The sequence below is a fragment of the Drosophila gunungcola genome, unplaced genomic scaffold, assembly GCF_025200985.1.
Source record: "Drosophila gunungcola strain Sukarami unplaced genomic scaffold, Dgunungcola_SK_2 000074F, whole genome shotgun sequence".
NCBI classification, from domain to species: Eukaryota; Metazoa; Arthropoda; class Insecta; order Diptera; family Drosophilidae; genus Drosophila; species Drosophila gunungcola.
Window position 1 is genome coordinate 54,666 of NW_026453237.1, and position 22,236 is coordinate 76,901.

The following is a 22,236-nucleotide window of genomic DNA, read 5'->3' on the forward strand; positions in this document are numbered from 1 at the left end:
ATAAAAACAAAGTAAACCTACAACAAATATTAATAGACACGAATCATTTGCAAAAATGTACTCAAAATCAAATGTTTCGACTCGATTATTTCATTTGGTTTACTTCAATATTATAATGTTAGTATATTCAATATTTTAAGCGATCATTATAAAAGTTGTGATATTTTATAAATGATTGAATTTACTTTTTTTTTTTTTACTGCATTTGGCAGGAAAGCTATTTTCATTGAGAATTACTAGCACAATCCTTAAACACACAAAAATATTACACAAACAAATGTGTCCAATAAAATTATGTTTAATTTTTAAACTGTCTAAGGGTCAACAGATTTTTAAATGAAATTGATTTGATTTTATAATTCTAATGTTTGTTTACATCTAGAAAAAAAATGTACATATGTATGTACATATATGTATGTTTCGCCTAAACACAACACAGGCATTAACAATTACCAAAAAATACTTATCATAAAATATTAATTAAATATATGAATATTATGATTTTTATTTTATTAAAGGAAAAAATCAAGCAAAAAATAGAATACCCAATATAAAAATGAATGTATTCTATTACACTGAAAGAATGCAGACCCTTTTAACAAATTATCAAAAATCGCGACTGGAAAATTGGTTCGATGAGTGGAAGCCAACATGCAACCTGATTGACTGACTGCAGGTAAATCGCACGTGTGTTCGGGTTTTATTTATTTTTTTTTTTTTTTTTTTTTTTTTTAGGCCCGGCCTACGCTGGCCGTTGCCCTCTGCCAACCGCGCCCACCACCCCACTCCCACCAACCAACATGACCCCTCGTAACCCCGCCCCTTTTCAAACCGCCTGCGCTCAGCGCATTTCACTTTCACTGCAAATTGGCAGGCGACGAAAAAAAAAAAAAAATAAATAAAACGGCGGAAAAACAAAACACACATGAACGCAGGCAAATGAAAATTATCGCAGTAATGGGACAAGGGGGAAAAGGTCGGAAAAGGTCGGAAAAAAATACGCTAGAATGAAAATTAAACCCATTGCAAGTGCTCATTTTTCAATTTATCAATCGTTTGTGCCTGGCGAAAAGGCTCGGGTTACGGTTACTCATTGAATCGTTTTTCGGGGAACGTTTTGGCTTTTCAAAATATTTATATAAATCTATAATAGCAATAACAATTCGAATAAACGTTTATGTTTTTTTTTAAATCGCCACATAAAAAATAGAAATATAAAATAGAATATATAAATATAATACAAGTAGAAAACCGTCGTTTTTTTTTTCATAGTTTGAGGCTTTATTGCGAAAAAATAGCTAAATACTGATTTTTCATAATATTTTCCAACGCTGGCTACAACTTTCTCCCATCTTTCTGGCAGCATGTGAATTCGGTGTCGAAAAAAATTGTTCATCTTTGGACGCGATCCATGTATCCAGCCTATTTTTGACCTTCTCGTAAGTGCTGTCCTGGAAGTGCTGGAAGTAAACAATTGAAAATGGGATGGAGCGATGTCTGGTGAGTAGGGCGGTAGGGTTAGGATGTCCCATGTTCCATTTCTGTGTTTCCAGCTAAGTTTTTACGACCTTGGAATACCCAAGGCCGGGCGTTGTCGTATAGGATGATTATCACTTTATCGTGCCTATCCTTGTATTGTGACCATTTTTACCTTCAGCGCTCGGCTCATGCGCATCAGCTGGTTCCGGTAGAGAGATACTGTAATGGATTCGCCTGGTTTCAAAAGTTCGTAATACTCTACGCCGCGTTGGTCCCACTAAAAACACAGCAAGCAGCTTCGAGCCATGATTGTTTGGCTTTGCAGTCGAAATTGATGCATGGCCGGTAAGCTCCCATGATTGTTTTCCGCTTAGGATTGTCGTAAAGAATTCACTTTCATCGTTGGTAACGAGACGATGCAAGAAACTTTTTTTTTTCTTTTTTTTTAACGTTGCAGTAGAGACGCCTCGCAATTTTTGTTCGACCGTAACTCGTACGGTAGCCAAGTTCCCTGTTTTTGAATCATTCCCAAGCTTTTTAGGCGAAAGAAAAGATATTATATAATATAATTATGAACAAATTTTACATTAATGCCAGTAATTCCCAAAAAATTGCGCACTCTGTTCAATATTTTGGGCCGCCAGTGTGATGGTACGACTTCGATGGTCTGTTCGCTTTGCAACGGTTGGCAGCGGCGCGAGACAGTTCAAATGGTTCGAAGTGGTTTGATGCTCGACGTCGGCAAAAAGCGAACCAAAGCAACATCGCACTGCTATCTCTCTCTCTCGTTGGTTGTAATAACACATAAAATAATATATAATTCCCCGGCATTTTAATAACATATTTTGCAATTACTTTTGAGATTCTTTTCAAGAAGCATTTGATTGCTAGAGTTATTGTTGGCAATTCGAACCACCGAAAAACAGAAAACCGTTGAAACAGAAGACAAAAAAAAAAAAAAAAACGGTTGCCTCTGCCGCGGCCGCTGTGACGCTGCCGACGTCGCTGCCGGCGTCGCCGTTTTCGAGTTGGCGCTGCGTTGTCGTTGTCGTTGTTCAATGGCTAAAAACTCGGGTGTGTGCTGCGCGCAGAGCATGTGAAAAATTGACAACGTTTGCGCCAGATAACATATACGTTGCGAATTTATTTATAACAAATTCACGAAAATTAACCGAGGTAAATGTGCAACGCAATTCGTTAAAAAAAAATATATATATACATATATATATCTACATATGTATATTAAATATTCGTGCGGGCTTGTGTGAGTGTGTGTGTGTCGGTGTGCCAGCAAAAAAAAAAAAAACGTAAAGCCGTCAAATAAAGAGCTAAATAAAAGAAATAATATAAAAATTGCGTCGCGATTTTTTTTGTTCTCACTCTCTCTCGTACGTGCACTCCCTATTTCTAACTCGCTCGCTCTCTCATTAAAGTGTACAAATTTCTAAATGTCTTTGTGTGTGTGTGCTCTAATTTTATTTAATTCATTTAAAAAAAGAAGTCGCACATACACACACAGCACTGTAGAGAGATTATTTGTTAAACAACATCAACCGACCAAAAAAAAAAAACAACAATTTTTTTGGGCATGACAACGCCCTGTGCTAAAAAAAATTATACCGTTATTTGCTTTATACCCTCCCGTTCGCCAAAAAGAAATATATATACATATGTACATATGTATAAAAATATTTTTATAAGGTTAACTTTTTTTTTAATGTTACTGAAAAAAAGAAAAATCAATAGAAAATAAGATATCGCGTTATTTGTGCTGTACTACCAAAAAACAAAAAATGCAATTTAAATTAAAGTTGAAAACTGATTTTCATGGATTCTCACGGATTTTTTCATCGCGGATTTAGCCATCATCCGTCGTTAACCGGGTAAGTTCTTTAACAAATTAAACCATGTGTTGAAACAGCGTTAAGTTAGAAATTTTAAAAGCATTTCCATAACACAAAATTTCTTTGAAAACTCTTAGTGGTATGAATGGTTGAAAAGTTTTTGTATGACTGAAATTCGGAAACGTGTGCAATTCATTTTTAATTTCAAATTTTAGCTTATAATAGGTTCTCCTGAAACATGTAGTTGAATTAGCAAAACATCTGAACCAGATCGTATGTTTGGCCTAAAAGTTTTTACTCTTTAATTCGTAATTTAATATATCTGAAATTGAAATGTTCTTAAACAGATTTTATTGAAGACTGAACTCAAAAACAGACGAGGGCTTATAATTGATTTTTAAAAAGCTGTTTTTATTTTATAACGCGGTATACATTAGTAGAAAGTCGTATGTGGTAAAATATCCTGAAACAAATTAGTTTACAAAATAAAAAGTTAGTTTTTCAAAATGAATGAATAAAATTTTGTTTGAATATGGAAAATGACATTTTTTTAATTAAACACCAGAATCCAACTAGATAACCTTGGTAAACATTTTTCCAATTGGATGTCGAAAAATAATTATTTAAATACATTCAGTTCCTAAACAATATAATTGTTAAAAAAAAATTGCTGGCGTTTTTTGCCTATAAGTTTCGACGATGGCTTAAATATTAAATATGGTTTATAAATTGTTTATAAAGAACAATATGAAAAATGTGGTAGACATTAAAAAAAAAAGCGAATACTTGCATAATTATAAAAGCGATGTTTCAATAAAATGTAGTTGTATTTTAATCAATTTCTGAGATTCAATGCAATTTTTTCCGATTGGGTTGAGTATATTTCGATTTATTTCATTTCATCTTACTTTTAAATATACGTTTGGGTTGTAACACCTTACAAAAATATATACTTCATCTTAAATGCAATTCTACTGCCTTAAAATGTAATTTTAAAGTTCGCGATCTGGTTCTTCAACTCTACTTGATTTAATTTTTGAAATTTCAATTCCCCACGACATGTGTTCGTCTTTTTCCTCTTCTTCCACCCATACGTGTGGCGCCAAAAAATATCAGGTTTTTTATTTTTATATAGTGTCTTTTTTATAGTGTCTATTTTTTGATGTTCTTCGGGGCTCCGCTTTATATTTGGTATACATATATTTCCATACATTTGTAGTTTTATTTATTTATACCTTTCTTGGCTTTGCTTTTGAGCACCTTCTATATATTCCAATCTCCCATTAGCATTTTAATTATGCAAATATTACTTGTGTTTTTTTTTTTTTTTTTTTTGGTTTCACGAATTTCTTTTCTCTGGTTTAAATGTGAATAGCTATACTATATATACAGATGTACATATGTACATTTTTGTATATAGATGAGATGGTTTTTGTTGCTTGCTGTTTTTGTCTTTGCTTTCTGAAATTTTTTTCGTATAAGCCGCACGTAGAATTTCTTGTTTAACCGGTTTTTTGTTTTTTTTTTTTTTTTTAGCTGTGCTTACCATATTTTTTGTTGCTGCCGTTCACTGATACTTAAATACACAAACAATTATATATAAACAGTTGTGTTCAATATAATAGTAGTGTCGAACAATGAAAAAGGCTTAAAGAAAGTACTTTAAAAGTAAAATTGTTTTTTAGTTTTCTATGAAAGCCAAGCGTACATTTTATTCAAACCAACAAAATGCTTATAAATTGTTCATTTAAAAAATAAAACATAAATGGTTTTATAATTGTTCAATAAAATAAAAATCGATTAATAATAATAAAACTTGAAGCAAAAATCTTGTTCAAAATAACATATATCTATTTTTGGTTGCGTGCTATTATTTTAACTACAGTTGTGGGCTTAACGCTTAGATTTCCCAGTTGTTTTGAGCCTGATTGCCGTTTTCTTGTTCATTTAAATGCAATCGCAATCCGCATATTGATTTTTCCTCCTCCAGAAAGGGAAAAACCAAAAAAAAAGTTGGTAAAATACAAAAAGTAAAGCAACAACAATTCAGCGAAAAGAAATACGCAACACACACGAAAAATAAAAAATTCACGTTCGAAGGAAGTTTGGCAACATCGCTTTTTTTTTTTGCTGATGGTAGAGGAAGATGTAGAACCAGACAAAAACTACAAAAATTAAATTAAATAAAAGAAATGAAAAGAAAAAGAAAAGAAAAGAAAAGAAAAAGAAAAGAAAAGAAAAACAAAGAAACCGTAGAAAACAAAAAGAGAAAATGAAACCACCGTCTTTGTGCTTAAGTATTCGCTTTAACTCTTTGTTGCCCATTTTTGTGTACTGTGGCTAATCAATTGGTGGGAACAAATTAAAACAAATAATAATTTTGAAATAAAATTTCGTCGGGCACTTAAAATAAAACTAGAAAAATGCAATATCAAAACCGATCCAAATATAAATAAAATTAAAAGAAATTTTAATGTAATTTTTGTGTTTTAGTTTTCCAGCGGCAAAAACAATACAGCACAATTATAAAAAAAAATAAATAAAAATTAAAAAAAATATAAACACACATGAAACAATGTGCAACGCAAAAGTCGAAGTTTATATGTACATATCAATAATTTTAATGTTACCCCCCAGCAAATGTAGATCATTCCTTCCTCCAATACATTTAAATCTAAATTTTTCTATTTATTTTTTTTCCGTATGAAAATTCCTCTTATTATTATTCCATTGCAATCTTTGAACATGTGAAAGTAATTTAAAAGCAACATTCTTTGCTCTTGTTCTGAACTCGCAATTTTCTTATCTCCCCTCCCTTCTGCCCCTTTTCATCCATCCCTGTACCCTTTTCTTGCTCTTTTCCACTATCTCCGCCTCTCGAATGTTCTTTAACCTGAAAAAGAAGAAAATAAAATAATATGAGGCGAAAGGCCAAAAGAAACTGACTATACGGAACTGCAAATTTTTAAGAATCTTTGGAGATTTGTTTGCTGATTCTTCTTCAATCATGCATCATATTCATTAGAAATATGTACATATGCAAAAATTGTAAATTGTATATGTATGTACATATGTATGTATGTATGTATACCGTACAATCACATTTCAAGCGATTAATTTTATTTCGGTCTTTTGTGTTTGTCTTATCCATTAAAATTCTTTCCATTAAATATGAAATAAAATTAAAGGCAGTTCAGTTTTGTTAATTGGAAAAATTTTAAGCCATGAAAAATACGGTTGGCAAATTTCAAAAATAAATTACTGCATCCATACTTATGTAAGTTTTTACTTAATGGCAGCTGTTAAAATAAAAAATTATTTGAAGCTAAATTTTCTCTTATAGAAAGACCAATATATCATCTTACGGAAATTGAAAAAAAAATTTTGGGTAATGAAATATTGCTTGAAACTTAAGTTTTAGGCTTGATAATTCAAAACACTCCTGTGATAATTTCATCCAAATTCGAATGCATTATATAATGCTATACATATATGTATGTTTGTATGTACATACATATGTAGTAAGAATCTTACGCAGATTTATTTTCGCATAACTACAAAAATTAAGAAACCACATGTGCGGCATGTGTGTTTAATATTGCAATATTTATTATTTATTTTTCGTTGCACTTTCGTGTTTTCGCCAAACAAAAAATATAAAAATACAATAAATACATATATGTACAAGCAACCTACGGTGGAAACTTTTTGAGGTGGAAACACGTTTTTCCAGGCAAAAACAACATGCACAGAAGTAACTGATAAAGCACACGCACGCACCAAAACAACATGCACACTTGCAAGAAGAAAAGTAAATATTATACAGCAGCGTATAAAAAATAGTGCTCAAAATTTAAATTAATTCTTATTTTGAAACAAATAATCGATTATAAAACAAGTTTCCGCCTATAAATACATACATATGTACATATATAAAAAATGTTTGCATATATAAAAATGTTTGCAATTCTAGGTACACACTTAATATTATTAAGATATAATAATATAAAAAAAAAAATATTCGAGAAGAAATATTTAAAATTATTGGCATATCTTATTTAAATGCAGGTACATATCTAGTCAGTATGTATATGTACATATGTATCAAAATATTAAAATTGGTAAAAATAAACCACGTTCTTAAAACCTTCACTGTGTTTTTATACTTCCATACAAAATGCCCGAAAAAAGCCAGGCACACTAAATTAAAGCTCGAAACGAAACGAAAAATCAATACTTTACTTTGCCCAAAACACCGAAAAGTGGAAAGGAAACCGAAAAGGAAGGAGAAGAAGAGGAAGAGCCGGGCCTAAAGGCAGCGACGTAGGCAGCGACGTCGGCAGCGGCGCTTATCTGAAATAAATTGCTTTCGGCCTACTCGTGATTTTTTTTTGTGGTTCAGCTTTTTTTTTTTTTCTTATTTCGTTTTCTGTCCGTATGTATTTTACTGTACATATTTCTGGCTTTTAGCAATAACAACAATGGAGGGGGGCTTACACCCACACATGTGTATGAATAAAACAGTCAAAAGCATGCGCTGCTATTTATACGTCTCTATATGTACGTGTGTGTGTGCTCCACAATTATTATTATTATTATACCGCTCTCTCCCTCTCTTTACATGGGTTTTTTTATTTTTCTTTGTACGTGTTTCACCTTGCGCGCCGTGTTTATTGCAGTTGTTGTTGTTCCTGCGCTTTACTCGTTAGACTCGTTTTTACCCACCCCCCTTCTCTATCATGTTCTCTTCGCCTCTCCTTTCTTTTCGTAAAAGTCTCCTATCATTTTTCATGCACACCGAAACACAAAGAACATACACACGCATAAACTGCACTGTGGGAGCCAAAAATGCGCTGTTGCCGCTTTTCACTTGGAAATTAAGCTATTTTCAGAGGAAGCTTGCTAAATAAAGGAACTATAAATTCGGAAGAAGTTAAAAAATCTTTTTTTTTTCAAATATTATTTTTATAAAGAGCTTAAGATTTTTCTTAACTCAGAATTCATGGTTAGAAGCCGAATTAAACTATACGAATAACCAGATGTTAATATACATAATTAATATCGGCTCTCTTATAATCATTTTTATGTTCATAAAGATGTGTTTTTTTTACGGTTTTTTAAAACATTTATTTATTTAAAAGAAAGTATTCGTTTTAGTAAGGTGGGTATCACAAGAAAATTAAAATTTAATATTAAAACTTTGATATTTGATAAAAAAAATGCTTGTTTAAGAAAGATAATTAAATTCAACTTTAAACTTTTGCAAAAACACATACAGTGTGCAAAAAGTAGTTAAAGTACACATTGAACTGAAACTCCATACAAAGTGGTGTTCCAAAAATAAGCACAAAAAATGAAAAAAATATGACCTTAGTACTCAGAATTTCCAATACCAAACGTGCGTATGGCAAATATTTAATTTTTTTTCTTGAACTAAATATTGTGCATTTGCCTTAACTTTTAAACTGGCGAAAAAGCGAATTCAGAAAATAGCCCAAAATGTAAAGCCAACAAATTTGAACGGGCCGGCGGGAGGTGAAAAGTATAAAATAAAAGCAGACAACAACAAAACTTGGCATGAGAGCATTTGCCCCATCTCGCTCGCGCTCACTGCCCGCCGCCCACTCTCTCTTTCTGGCATATCGGTTCTCTGGGGAATTTGTGCGAGTTTGTCGTTCCGTCGTCGTCGCCTTGTCGCATCGTTCGTCGTTTAGTCGCTTGGTCGCTTTGTTGTCCGCTTCGTTTTATGACGTTGCGAGTTTTATGTCTGCGAAAGTGTGTGTGTGTGCGGTATTCAGTTGCCAACGGCTCTGCCGCCTTGCACTTGTTGTTGCTGTTGCGTCACCCGCACTCTTTTACCCACACCACCACATGCATAAACGTTCCTGCGCACGATGTCTCCCCATTTTCGCCCTCCCCCTCTCTTCTTCCACTTCCTCTTTTCATTCCATTCGCCCTGCCGCCTACTGTTTGCTTTGGCAAAGTATGCATATGTATGTATGGATGTACACAGCAATGCCCGGAATTGTAGCACCTGTCAATTCGTTATAATGTACATTTAAATTTCTTTAAAATTGAAATTAATTTTTTGATTTGTTTAAGCAGAAATAAATGGATATCTATTAATAGAAAACAATTGAGTCCCACTTATAATTGAAATGGTTTTCAATTGCAAATATGTTAAATAAATGTTAGTACATAAATGAAATATTAAACAGAAATATGTACATTTAATAAATATAAACAAATTGTTTTTTTAGCAACTCAATAATTCTTAGTAGTTGTTGTTTAAATGCATTTTTAAGAAGTATATTCTTTACCATTACCAACGTTACCATAAAAACTTACAGCTCTTCTAATGAAGCTGAACTCTGTGAACTAATATTTTGAGCTCCACTGTCGATATGTACGTGAATGTGAATATGGGCTTGTGTAGAAGTTCCCGCGTCAGTTGTTGTTCTCTGTTTTTGCTTAACCTCAGCAGCTCTCCTCTTCTTTTCGCCCTCTTTTCCTCTCCTTTCATCATTTGCCCTCCCCCTTTTCGATCGTCTTCTTTGCACTATTACTGCCTGGTTTATTTGTTGTTCCCATTCGCTCTATCTCACTCTGTCTTCCGCTTGACTTGTGCGCAGAGCCCCCTGGTGTTGCCATCTCTCTTCCACTCACTCCCACTACCTCTCTCACTTGCTCCTACTCTTTAGCTACCTCTTCCTCTCGCTCGCTCTTGAACATGTGCCTCGGCATCATTTTCGACTTCTTCTTTAAGTTGGTTTTTGTCTTTTTAGTACTTTACTATGCAACCTCGATACAATAAACTTATGAGAGCTTGAAAAGTCAAAAAATTTAATACAGTAAATGTTCCTTTATTCACATTCTACTATTTGTAATATTAAATATATTAACTGGTTCATTCGAAGTAATTTAAAAAATATTTTTAATAATCATATTCATTAACAGCGTTCTGATATTATATTATTTTCATAAATTATGGTCCAATTATGGTTTTTGTACCATTAAAGTAAGTGTAATAGGCACTATTATTTTTGAAGTATTTAGAGTGTCCACTGTAGTTTCCTTAGAATGCTAATATTATTATTATAATGCTGCTCTGTTAGCCTTTGATTGTGTTTCTCTTTTTGGGATTTTTATGCTCTTATGTTTTTGTTTTTCTTATATTTTTTACAGTTTTTAAGCCTCTTTTTCGTGTATTTGATGTCGTCTGCTGTATGTGTGTTGTTATTTTTATTAATTTGTTTGCGCTGGGGCTGTTTTCTGCTTCTCTGCTTTTTGCTTTTTCCTATGTTGCTTGTGAAATTCGGCAACAGCGCTGCTTTAATCTTTACGCGTGCTTAAGTTTTTTTTATTTTTTCCATCTCCCTTCCTCTCATTCCCGCATTGTGAAGTTTGGCAACATTGTTTCGTCTGCTTGGTTGAGTTTTTTTTTCTTTTCCGCTCTTTCTTACTTGTTTTTTTTATTTTTAGTTTACTTTACTGGAATTTCGTGCTTAATTTTCGCATCTTAAATTCAATTCAATTTTCGTAGTGTGAATTCAATTTACTATTTTGTTTCGTCGTTGTTTGCATTCCGCTTTGTTTTATTTATTTGCGGCCGTGCAGTTTAATTGCTTTCATTAAAAGCAAACACAGTTGCAAAATTGCTAACAATAACAAGAAAAATAAGAAGAAATAAAAACGCTGACTGCGACGGCGGCAGAGGTTGAAAAACATGTGGCCAAAAATATTGAGAGTTTTTCATAGCGACGTTGCCAAACTTCAGCACCCATGATTTTCTACCAGGGCATCTGTCTTTCTCTGCTTTTCGTACATATATCTCCGTTTGTATATATGTACATACATACATATGTATATACATATGTACTTTATATAAATGATATGATACATATAAAGGTGCATATATATATATGCTACTATCGAATGATAGATGAGTGGGCGAAAAATTATTGATGAGTTCTGCTTTTAAAGCGCTTTAGTTCCATTGGGTGTTGAAATAAATGTAGCAGGTATCATGAAAAAGTTTCCGGGGAACGTGGAACATTCTATAAATGCTTAAAAGGCAGACGAAATTCCTGAAATTCAATTGACACTGCTGCGAAAACTTTTAAACTTGCTAATTTTATTTTTATTGTATATGTATTTGATTTTGATTTGCAGTTTCAAAACTATATATTGCAGTTTTATTATTGTTCTAAATTTTAGACATTAAAGACATATCGTTGATATGAGCATTTTTTTTACGAAAAACATTTCTTATTAAAGAAAATAATAAATTGTATATTGAATTATTTTTTGACTTTTAGTTTTACAGCTTACAAACATTTGTCTAAAATACAATTTGGCAATCGGCATTAAAAATAAATGTGTAAATTCCGAAATAATTACATTTGTTTTATTTAATTAATAACAACTTGAAAAGAATTTGCTAAGTCATTTATCTCTTTTAATGTACGAATATTTATGTGAACTTTTTGAATGTGTCTGAGAATGAGTTTAGTATTCATAAGAATGAATGTTTAACAATGAATAAAAATTTGAAACATAAAAAACCGTTAATTTTTAGTACATAAAAATATATAATTTTTAAAGCCCAGCTTTTACAAATCTATATTTTCGATTTGATTTTTACATCAACTAGAGGGTCCGGACTCCAAAATATTTTATTGTTTAACGTTTGTTATTTGAGAATAGGGATTTTTAATATTTACAGAAATGTAGTCTAGTAAATAGAATTAGCAATCGAAGACGGAAATGATTATTGTGCTTAAAATATTAAAAATTGATTTTTTTTTTTTACTTCTTTTTGTGTTACTTTTTTTTTTTTTATTTAGTAAAGTGAGAGCTTTTCCCTTGATTTAATAATCAAAAGCGAGAAACTAGCGATTGATATAAAACTTAAAGAATTTCATTGCAGAAACATTTTTTTATTGATTGAAATTTAATATTTGTATTAGTTTTTTAGTGTACATTTTAAAAGTAACTCTAATTGAGTTCTGATCTTGCTAGGAACAATGTCAGTTACTTTAAGAAAGTTGTTTTTGTTATGGAATTGACTATTACTTGGATGTGTCCCTTCCGTTGCCTTCAAATGCTCGATCTGGAGGACTTTTTTTGTTCGGCCGTAAATACCTTAAGCCGCCGGTCGGTCGATAACAAAATACGGATTGCGATGGCTGGCAGGCAATTCAATGACAGAAATAATCGCAGACGCGCGATAATGGGCGCTGCACTTCAAACCGGTCCCGGGGATTGAGGTTTTTGCGGGGGGCTACGGGGGGTTGCGGGGTTTTTGGGACTCCGGGGTTTTTGGGGGTCTGGGGGACATTATCTGCTGGAATATTTATGGCCATTATCGATTTTCTAATCATCTAACCTGCTATGCCTGCTATCGTTCGTTTCTTCTTTCGTGTGTGTCTTTTTTTGTGCGAATGTGTTTTTCTTCTTGTTGTTGTTGTTATTGTTGTTGTTTTTTTTTTTTTTTTGCAACTAATCAGAGTGTTTCTCTTTCTTTCCTTTTTTGCAGGTCGAAACGGACGGCGGCAGTTGGACGGACGGATGAATGATAAAACCAAAGTAAACTTCTTTTGTTTTTGCCTCTTTTTTTTTCGGTGTGTGTCTTGTGATAGAGCGAAAGAAAGGAGGCGAGTGAGCGAGCGAGAGAGGGCGAGAGGACTGAAAAAGTGTGCAAAAGCTGTTAATTAATGGAAAAATTCGTTTCGTCTGCGCTGTCGTGTTTTTCGGTTCGGTTCGTTTGGAGGATTACAAAATTCATAATAATAATAAAAAAAAAAAATTATAATAAAATACAAGATTTCTTATGGCCAAATACGCACACACACACACACACACACAACACACACCCATTATACCCGAATTTTCTTTTTTAAAGTGCTAAATTGCCAAATCAATTCACAAATATTTTTTGAATATTTTTTTTTTGGGTTAAGTGAAGTGAAGCAACTAAATAAAAAATTTGAAAGAAGTGATATATAACATAATATTTAGTGCTAAAATCCTTTCTTTGTCATTATTCCAGAGCAGAGTGCATATGTGTAAATAGATAAAAGGAAATCAAGAAAATAAAAAAAAATTATATATATATATATAAATAATTGTTGTGCAAAGCAAAAAGTGCAGCCAAAAAAAAAAAAAAAAAAATGCAATCGCATTAAGGCAACTGTTGTTGCCCAGTTGCAGCAACAACAGCAAACCCGAAAAGCAACTTAAATTAATAGTTTAACTTGCAGAGAAAATAATACGGGGAAATCTAAAAGAAATCCAAGTGTTAACATTAAAGCGAAATCTTTTTTTTTTTTTGTGGGGCACTTCCGAGAGAATGTCGCAGTGCAATAATGTTGCAACTGTCGGCAGCAGCAAGAGCAACAACAGCAACACGTTAACACCACCACCAAACAAATCAATCAATTCTGCGGCCAACAACAAGTGTTTAAGCCAAAAGAGTTCGGCATGAAATGGAAGCAGCTATACGCTCCACTTCAGTGCAGGTCGGTGCTCCGCCGCCCACAAACAACAACAACAACAACAGCAGCAGCAGCAGCAGCAACAGCAGCAACAACAACAGCAACAGTAGCAGCAGCAGCAACAACAACACACCCAATAGTGCGCAGCAGCAGCAGCAACATCAGCAACAGCAGCAGCAGCAGCAGCAACACCAACACCATCAGCAACAGCAGCAGCAGCAGCAGCAGCAGCAGCAGCAGCATCACCAGCAGCAACGAGTTGTCGCCAGTAGCAACCAGCAACAACAATTGCAGCAGCAACAGCAACAGCAGCATGATAATGGACCAACGGCCCATCATTTGCATCAATCATCTATCAGCATCTCTAATCAACAGAATAAAGCAACGCAACAGCAGCAACACCAAAAGCAGCAGCAGCAACAGCAACAGGCTGCCAATATGTCCGCGTATCAGCAACGCCTGCCATCAAATGCACCTTCGCTTCACAGGTGAGTTTGTTGTTAACAACTTTGTGGGAAAATAGGAAAAATAGGAAAACATTTTATAAAAAAAAAAAAAAGATAAAAAGCGACTAGAAGTAATCAAACACAACCATTTCCACCCAGCAAATTTCCGCCGCAAAGCTCATTTCCTGTGTGCTTGCTGCCGCTGTCTTCCCCAAACCCATTCCATTCAGTTTTCCTCGCTGTCAGTTGGTGGCTAAAACGTAAAGTTAAGAACTGCATCGGGCATATTGATAAGTTGCAAAGTGGGCGAATGAGCTATAGTTTGTTTTACTACCTATTAATATCATATTTGCTGAGTGAAGTACATGTACATATAAATTCACTTCAGAACTTTAAAACTTTACCTTTTTGAGAGGAGAACGATGTGGATAGTGAAAAATAGTGGAACAAGTAAATTCTTTTATTCTGACCTGACCTCCTTTCTTAAGAAGTGATAAACCAAATTGATTGTGTATTTACATACACTTTTTGTGAACTCGTTTCAATTTATTGGGCACTAAGGTTGCTGGTTCACTTTAAAGTTAAAACGTATATTCAAATTGAATATAGAATTGCTTTTTTTGGTCTTAGGATTTTCTAAAATTTGTTTATAACTCTGTTTCGTATAACAAGAACTATACAAAATTATTGCTTGCTCTAAATAAATCTTTTTTAACCGAATTTCAAACCAACTTATGGGAACTACAGCCACTTTTTTTTATTAAAAATATTTACATTTTTTAGATATACCCAAAAAATGTTGCCTTTGTTTTTAAGTTTCTTTTTTTTCCTAACAGTTTTGCTTTTTATGACTCAAAGTTAATCAGTTATTTCTGTTGTAAAGAGAAAGGAATTATTTTTACTATTTAGATATTTCTTCATAATATCTTTTTGAACCAAATTTTTTATTCATTTGTATTATGGATTTAGTGGTTTGTTTCGCTACGTGTTGTGTTTCAGAAAGCAGCTAATATTGTAGCTTCAAGCTGCATTTCGCCTTTATCAGAATTAAAACAAGTGGCTATTTTCCCAGGTATCAGATATCCTTGTCATATAATGTTTCTTACACAAATTTTTAAAACCCATATATGTGTACATCCCTGGACATACAAACAATGGGCCCCTGCCTTCGTATTATTTTCCTGTAACTGCAAGCTTTTCTATCTATCAATTATTAAGTTTCCATTGTCCATTTTTGTATGAAAGTGGGAAAGGCGAGTGTTTGTTTTTCCACAGGCAAATATTTAAATATATAATTTGATGAGCGCTTATAAATACATATACATTCTAAACTTGGAATATTATTTTTAAGTCTTTTTATGGCGTCATTTAAAATTTTACCAATTATTTAGTTTTCCCTAATTGGGTATTATTTTTCTCCATCGGATTGCTTGTCTTTTTTTTTTCTCGGAGAACCAATACTTTTTATTATTTCCTAACAGAGACAGTTTATATATAAATTATTTTCCTTTAATTGGGTAAAGCTTGACCGTTGTGCGATTTATTTTCCTTGCAATCAATTATATGGTTTCCCTCATTTTAAATCCTGTGGGTGCGTTGGTATTATTTTTTCTTAGCGTAATTGCATTTTTCCTGCGCAGTTTGTGGGAAAGAAAATAAGGAAAAACTGCCTGGGGGTATTAGTTGCCATAGAGTTATTTTTTGCTAGTTACCTTACCCTTTATAATAAATTAAAAATTGCATTGGTTATTTTCTGTGGGGGTGGCGGCTTTAGGTACATTTATCTCTTATGAATGGGTTTAAATTTTAATTTCTTACATTCTATGAGTTGCGGGAAAAATATCAAAGGAAAAAAATATATGTAGGTATTGCATATGCTTTGTGTTATACTTGATTTGGTTTATCAGTCGCCTTTCAATTAAAATTCTGAGAATGTTGGTCCCATTCAGATAAGATTTCCGGCATAAAATAAACTTGTATCACGTTTATTTATGTGTTAAGATAGAAAATTTCAAGTGGTTTCTTTGGAAAAAAAAGGGGGAAGCCAACGTCGGCAAGCCTTCCAAAAACTAAATATTCCTGAAAACATTAAAATTATGATTTACTTGCGTGTATGTATGTTTAAAATCGTTGATGCTATGATGATTTGATTTATTTATTTTTATTTAGGATGATTTATTTTTTTTAATATTTTGAATATACCCATGGGAGCTGTATGATATAGTCGTCCGATGTTAATAAAATTTAAACCGTTATTCTAAAATATTTAATCATTTCTAAGTCTCAAAAAACTAAAAAAAATTTAAAAACAGCAAAGATATACTTTTTTTAATACAAATATTAACCATTTTTATTAAATTAGTTTTGTATCTGCATATCTGTTTTACATTTTCGTTTTTTTCCATTATCACATCTGTATCTTAGGACCTTTGGCTTGACCTTGACTCGATCCAATGCCATTTAATACTATCTTTAACCTGTTTTATCTAAATTTATGTTAATGCTATGTTTTTTTTTGTTGTGAAAGCAGGTGGCATTCAAATATGATAATATGTATTTAATTGGTTTTTTTATTTTTGACAACTTTTCGAGTAATAGATTTTAAGATTAAAAAAAATTGTATTATTAAGGTTAAATAAATAAAAGCTGTGAGATGATAAATATTCTTTATTCCATTATTCATTTAGTTTCTGTTTCTTGGAAAATATTTGCAATTTACATTTCCACCTACCTATTAACATTTTCGTGTTTATTTTTAATTCCACTTGGGAACCCCATAAGTGCAAATATCACATAGCAACATTTTGCATTTAAATTCATTTCATAATTTGCATTCAAAGCCAGTTGGTAAAATGAGTCATTCAATGCAAAAAGTATGTGGTAAAGTAGAGAGATAAAAAATGCGGAAAACGTAACAAACACAAAAACAGATGATAATTAATAATAATGATGATGATGATGATGATGATGATGATGATGTATAGAGGGTTCGACAACAGTTTTTTGTGGTTAAGACAAGCGAAAAACAAAGCGGGAAGTGGGAAGCACTTGAGAAGACAAAAGACAAGGTGATGAAAATCGGTATGAGAAGAGACTAAAAATAATGATATGTAATTTGACACCATTGACCTGCCGCAACGATTTCAGTAAGAGCACATAGCCCTTTTTTGCGCATTCTCAAATAAAATATATATTAGAGATTCGATAAATAATTCAAATATTTTTTTATAGAAAAACATAAATACTATAAATCAGAAGAAATCAACAAAGCTTAATATAATAATGATCGTTTATAATATTATAATAAATTAAAGATCTTTTTAAATGAAAACCCGTTAACTATTATAAGTATTTGTTTGCAATTCCTATATATAATACACATTATACTATTTTATCATGTACATTTGCAATATGTATATAAATGTATAATGGGGGTACAAAAATATAAAGATAAAAGATAAATAAGAGTTAAGAAAAAATAGTTATGACGATGGAACAAAGTCAAAATTTTTTTTTTGCTTGTTTGCTAAGTTAGAACGCAATTTAAAAAAAAAAGAGAGTAGAAATATCTTCTTGTTTTTCTTGCGGAAAAAGTTCAGTGATAGATGTTTCTGAAGTGCAGATACAAAAAATCTACAAAAAAGGTTTATCTAAGATAACGGAACAGAACGCAAAACTCAAAACAAAGAACACAAAACAAAAAAGATTTAACTAGTTCGTTAAGTTGGTATAGTTCGTTGTTATACAAATTTGAAAATATCACAATTCAAATGTTTCTTAGGACAGAATACGAAGTTTTAGATTTGCAAAAGGCAAAAAAAGTCAAATGTTGATGGGCCAAATACCACAGGCAAGTAAATCGACATTTAATGGCTGCCATTTCCTTCAATTTCTTCAGTTTAGTCTAAATAATTTATGCTTGGCTTGAACCGAAATGAGAATCAAAATTTAAACGCATACACACGCTAATAGCAATTTAACTTCATTAGAATGCAATGAGAGCCCGGAATCTGTTCTTTTGTTGTCTTTCCACCGAAAATGTTTATAGCAAATGAAACAGAAAAAGAAAAGCAATAAAAAAAATAAACCGAAGGCAAACTGGGAAAAGCGTAAAACGATAAATGATTCTTATTTTTCGTCTTTTTGGACTTTGTTTGCTTCTCTTGTCTTTTGTTTCTGCTGCATTGACAAAAAAGCTTCGATAAAATGGGATTATCTCGTTGCGGTCTGGTGATGTTTCCGTTGTAGTCAGCTTTTTTAATCGAGAATCCAGTTGTTTGTAGTGTTTTAAATTTTCTTATTAGTTGCAATATTTTTTCTAAAGACAATAATTTTGTTTTCGATTTAGTATATGTACATATACATATACACTTAAAAATTTGTTTGTCAATATATTTATTTTTGTTGGTTCCTTTGTTTTTTATTGGATATGCAGTTAAAGTGTTCTTTATATTAAATCATTTTAGATATATATATTTTTTTTTTGATAAGGATTTGTTTATACTTTAACAGGTGAACTTAGTTTTCCCTGCCTCCATCCAAGCCTCATTTACTTTTTTTTTTCACCGCCATTACTGTTATCGATATGCACATTTTGTTTGCTTGTGGGGCAGTGTGGATTTCATATTTCACTGCCTCTTCTCTTCCTCTTCTTCTTCTTCTTCCTCCTCTTCTTCTTTTGCTTTGCCAAATGTCAACAATTTTTGTTTCATTCACAAGGGGCACCCACACATGCATGCAATTGCATGCCGCTCACACACACACACACACAATTACACATACTCGAAACACTTGCATTTATACATCGCATTTTTAATCGCTTTCGAACGGTCAAGGTTGCAAAATATTTAATGAGTCAAACGCGACGTCGCGACGCCCGCTATCAGCTGGCAGCGCCGCCGCCGTTGACGTCGGCAGAGACAGCGCTGCTGCTTCTTCATATATATAGATATATATATATATACATATATATGTATATATACATATATATTTACATATTTTGTTTATCGACCCGGCACTTTTCACACACACACACACACGTGCATAGTTATGCCTTCCAAGTATGTGTATCATTGATGTGCGTTGTTGTTGTTGTTGTTTGCTTGTCACTCAGTTGGTTTTGCCCTCTCCTTCCCTCCTTCCCTCCTTCTCTCCTTCCCTTTTTGTTTATTTTTCCATTACCCCCTATTTTTTTGTGCCGTTTTTAACCCATTTTTAATGGGTGGCTATTATTTTTAGCCCTACGTTCAAAGTATTATGAACTCCAAAATGTGCATATCTTTTAGAAATAGTTGCATAGTTACATATGTACATATGTAGTTCAAAGTGAGATCCACATAAGTTACCAAATAAAAGCCATTTTATATCATTTTAAAAGAATACAAATTTTGATTTTATATTGAGTATGTTCATCCTACATTTTTCAAACTGTTTAAATGATTCAGATATATGTATACATTTTTCATGGACGGGGGGACTATTATCCTCACTAAAATTGGAAAAAATTTTGACTTATAAAATTTTGTTGAAAAATGATCAATAATTTAAAACGAAAACACACAAAATAACATTAAACTTAAAACTAACAAGTGGAGCGGATAGTAATTCAATAAAATGAGAATGCCGTGATAAATGAAACCACCGTATTCTGCGGTTAAGTATATTTACTTATGTATGCACATTCGATACTGCGTCTGGCCTTTATGGGAATCAAATAATGGAACGCAGATACAAATGTATCTGTGTCTTTTTTGCGCCTTTGTGTATCTGGTATCAGAGCGGAGGCCTTTGTTGTTGAATATGCAGCTATAAAAACAAACAAAAAAACAAGCCACAATGACGCCCACTGCCCCGCCCCCATTCCCACAGACTTTAAAATTCATCCAAGAAAAGTTTCGCCCATTTTAGTTTTTCCTGTTGTTTTTTTTATTTTTTTCTTTGTTGCGCTAAAACTATTTTGTAGTTTGTGTAACTTTGGCAAAAGTTCTTAGTTTCCATTTTGAATATTTGAAGGGGAGTTTCTCAGTCATTTTTTTTTTATTGTTTTTCTTTGGGAAACTTTTAGGAACTGGAGGAAATTGAAGAAGGGGTAAATGAAACTTCAATTGAAGATGATTGTGTTTGGGAATTGGAAATAAATTTAAACTTTCTTGCTGCCAAGTTTTCGATCGATTAGAATTACGGTTTTCTGTGGAATGTTTTTAAGTTTATTTGCACGTGTTTTCTCTAAAATTTGTACCATAACTAAATTGTGAATATTTTATTATTTGTTTACTCACCGTGGAATTGTGTAACATTCATTGCCTAACAACCAATCAAGTTTTAGAAAGGGAAATGAACACAAGCTTTAAAATATATTAAGAAGCAAAAAGCGAGGAGTTTAAGAAATTGTTTGACTTAAGTTTCATACTAGTAATTAAGTATGCTTGCAATGTAGAAAGAGTTTATTTGATATTTTAGTTTTGTTGGTCCATTTCTTTTAAATTTGGATCGTCAAAATATGGTTTTTAAAATGGTAATGGTTTTAATCATACAAATTAAAAGAAATAGTAATGAATAAATCGGTTTAAAATAAATACCAAATAGTTTGACTGTAATTTTTAATTGCACGACTATTTCTTATTTCGAACGGTAACTGATTGTATGATTTATTGTAAATGCGAACTTAGGCATTATCTTTTAATAATGGCAAATCAATTATTAACCCATTATATATTATAGACTCTAAATCCATATATATATAAATAATGATATTATATAATGTTTTGATAATAAAGACGATTGTTTTATTGTGCGATTTTATTCATTTAATAAAAATTATCGATCTTATATCTTTTATTCGATTTTGTATAGTAAATCCTATTAGTACTTTCAGTTTTATCCCAATTAGTAAGAAACGGATAAAATAACAGCAAATACCAATTTGTAGTCGTTAATGAATATTATTCATGGATATGCATCGTACACCCCCCGACCTATCCCACTAAAAAATCGCTTTGCGGCCACCAGGGGGCGCCAGTTGAACAAAAAAATAGAAAGAAAAAAAAAGACGAGGAAAAGCAAAACAAAAAAATGCCAATAAAATGCACATACGTAATGAAATATAATTAAAGAAAACGAGGGAAAAAAAGAGAAAAGGCAAGTATAATTAACAATTGACGCGGTCGATGCCAGCGTCGCAGTCGACGTTGACGTCCAGACAATGTCTATTTTTGCAAAAGCGCAACCATACAAAAAGTGCAGCGGCCCCAAAGGAAAAATGCAAAAAAACAATAATATAGAAAGAGAGTGGAGGAACAAGGAGGGAGGGTAGCGGAAAAAAAAGAGGAGGACTCATTATGAAATCACCTTCAACTATAGTTTTGCACTGCAACGACCCCAAGCTAGACAGAGAAGGAGATAGTGGGCGAGCGAAAGAGTAACACAGCGATGGCTGTGATGGGGAAAAATGAGACCGAGAGATGTCGAAAAAGAGACGGAAAGAGGCAATCAGTGATGCTCAGAGAAAAACAGCTGTAGTCAAATTAATAGAATTAACCAAGATACATATGTACGTACAATACATATACATACTAAAAATATATCGTAAAATGATCGAAATCAATCATTTTAATAATGTTTAGATATTGAACATTATTGTCAATATTAACAATTGGGTCAAGCTTACAATTATTTATATTTAATAAAATATCGCCTGTAGGCAAAAAAAATTCTTTGAAAACTTTAATTCTCGTCCATCGCTAATGTCCAAATATATAGAATATGTATAATATATCGTTATGAATGGGAAATATCAAATAATAATATAAATAAGCTATTGAAAAAGGTTTTTTTTTTGTTTTTGCAAATCAAACAATAACTAATGGTTTAATATATTTATATAAATTGTTTTTAAGCATGGAATTTAAAAATCAAATAAATCATATACAAATTTGACCCAGGCTGTATGCTCGTAATGTATATCTGTATCTG

General features: G+C 32.4%; 1 protein-coding gene across 1 annotated transcript in view; it reads left to right on the top strand.

Moving 5' to 3' along the window:
• The first annotated feature begins 2,425 nt into the window (after positions 1-2,425).
• Positions 2,426-22,236, top strand: part of LOC128264553 (uncharacterized) — a 230,872-nt gene continuing 211,061 nt past the window's right edge. The window contains 2 exon segments of the mRNA XM_053000092.1: positions 2,426-2,655; positions 13,377-14,307. Of these exon segments, the coding sequence (XP_052856052.1) occupies positions 13,811-14,307 (497 nt within the window). The 5' untranslated portion in view covers positions 2,426-2,655; positions 13,377-13,810.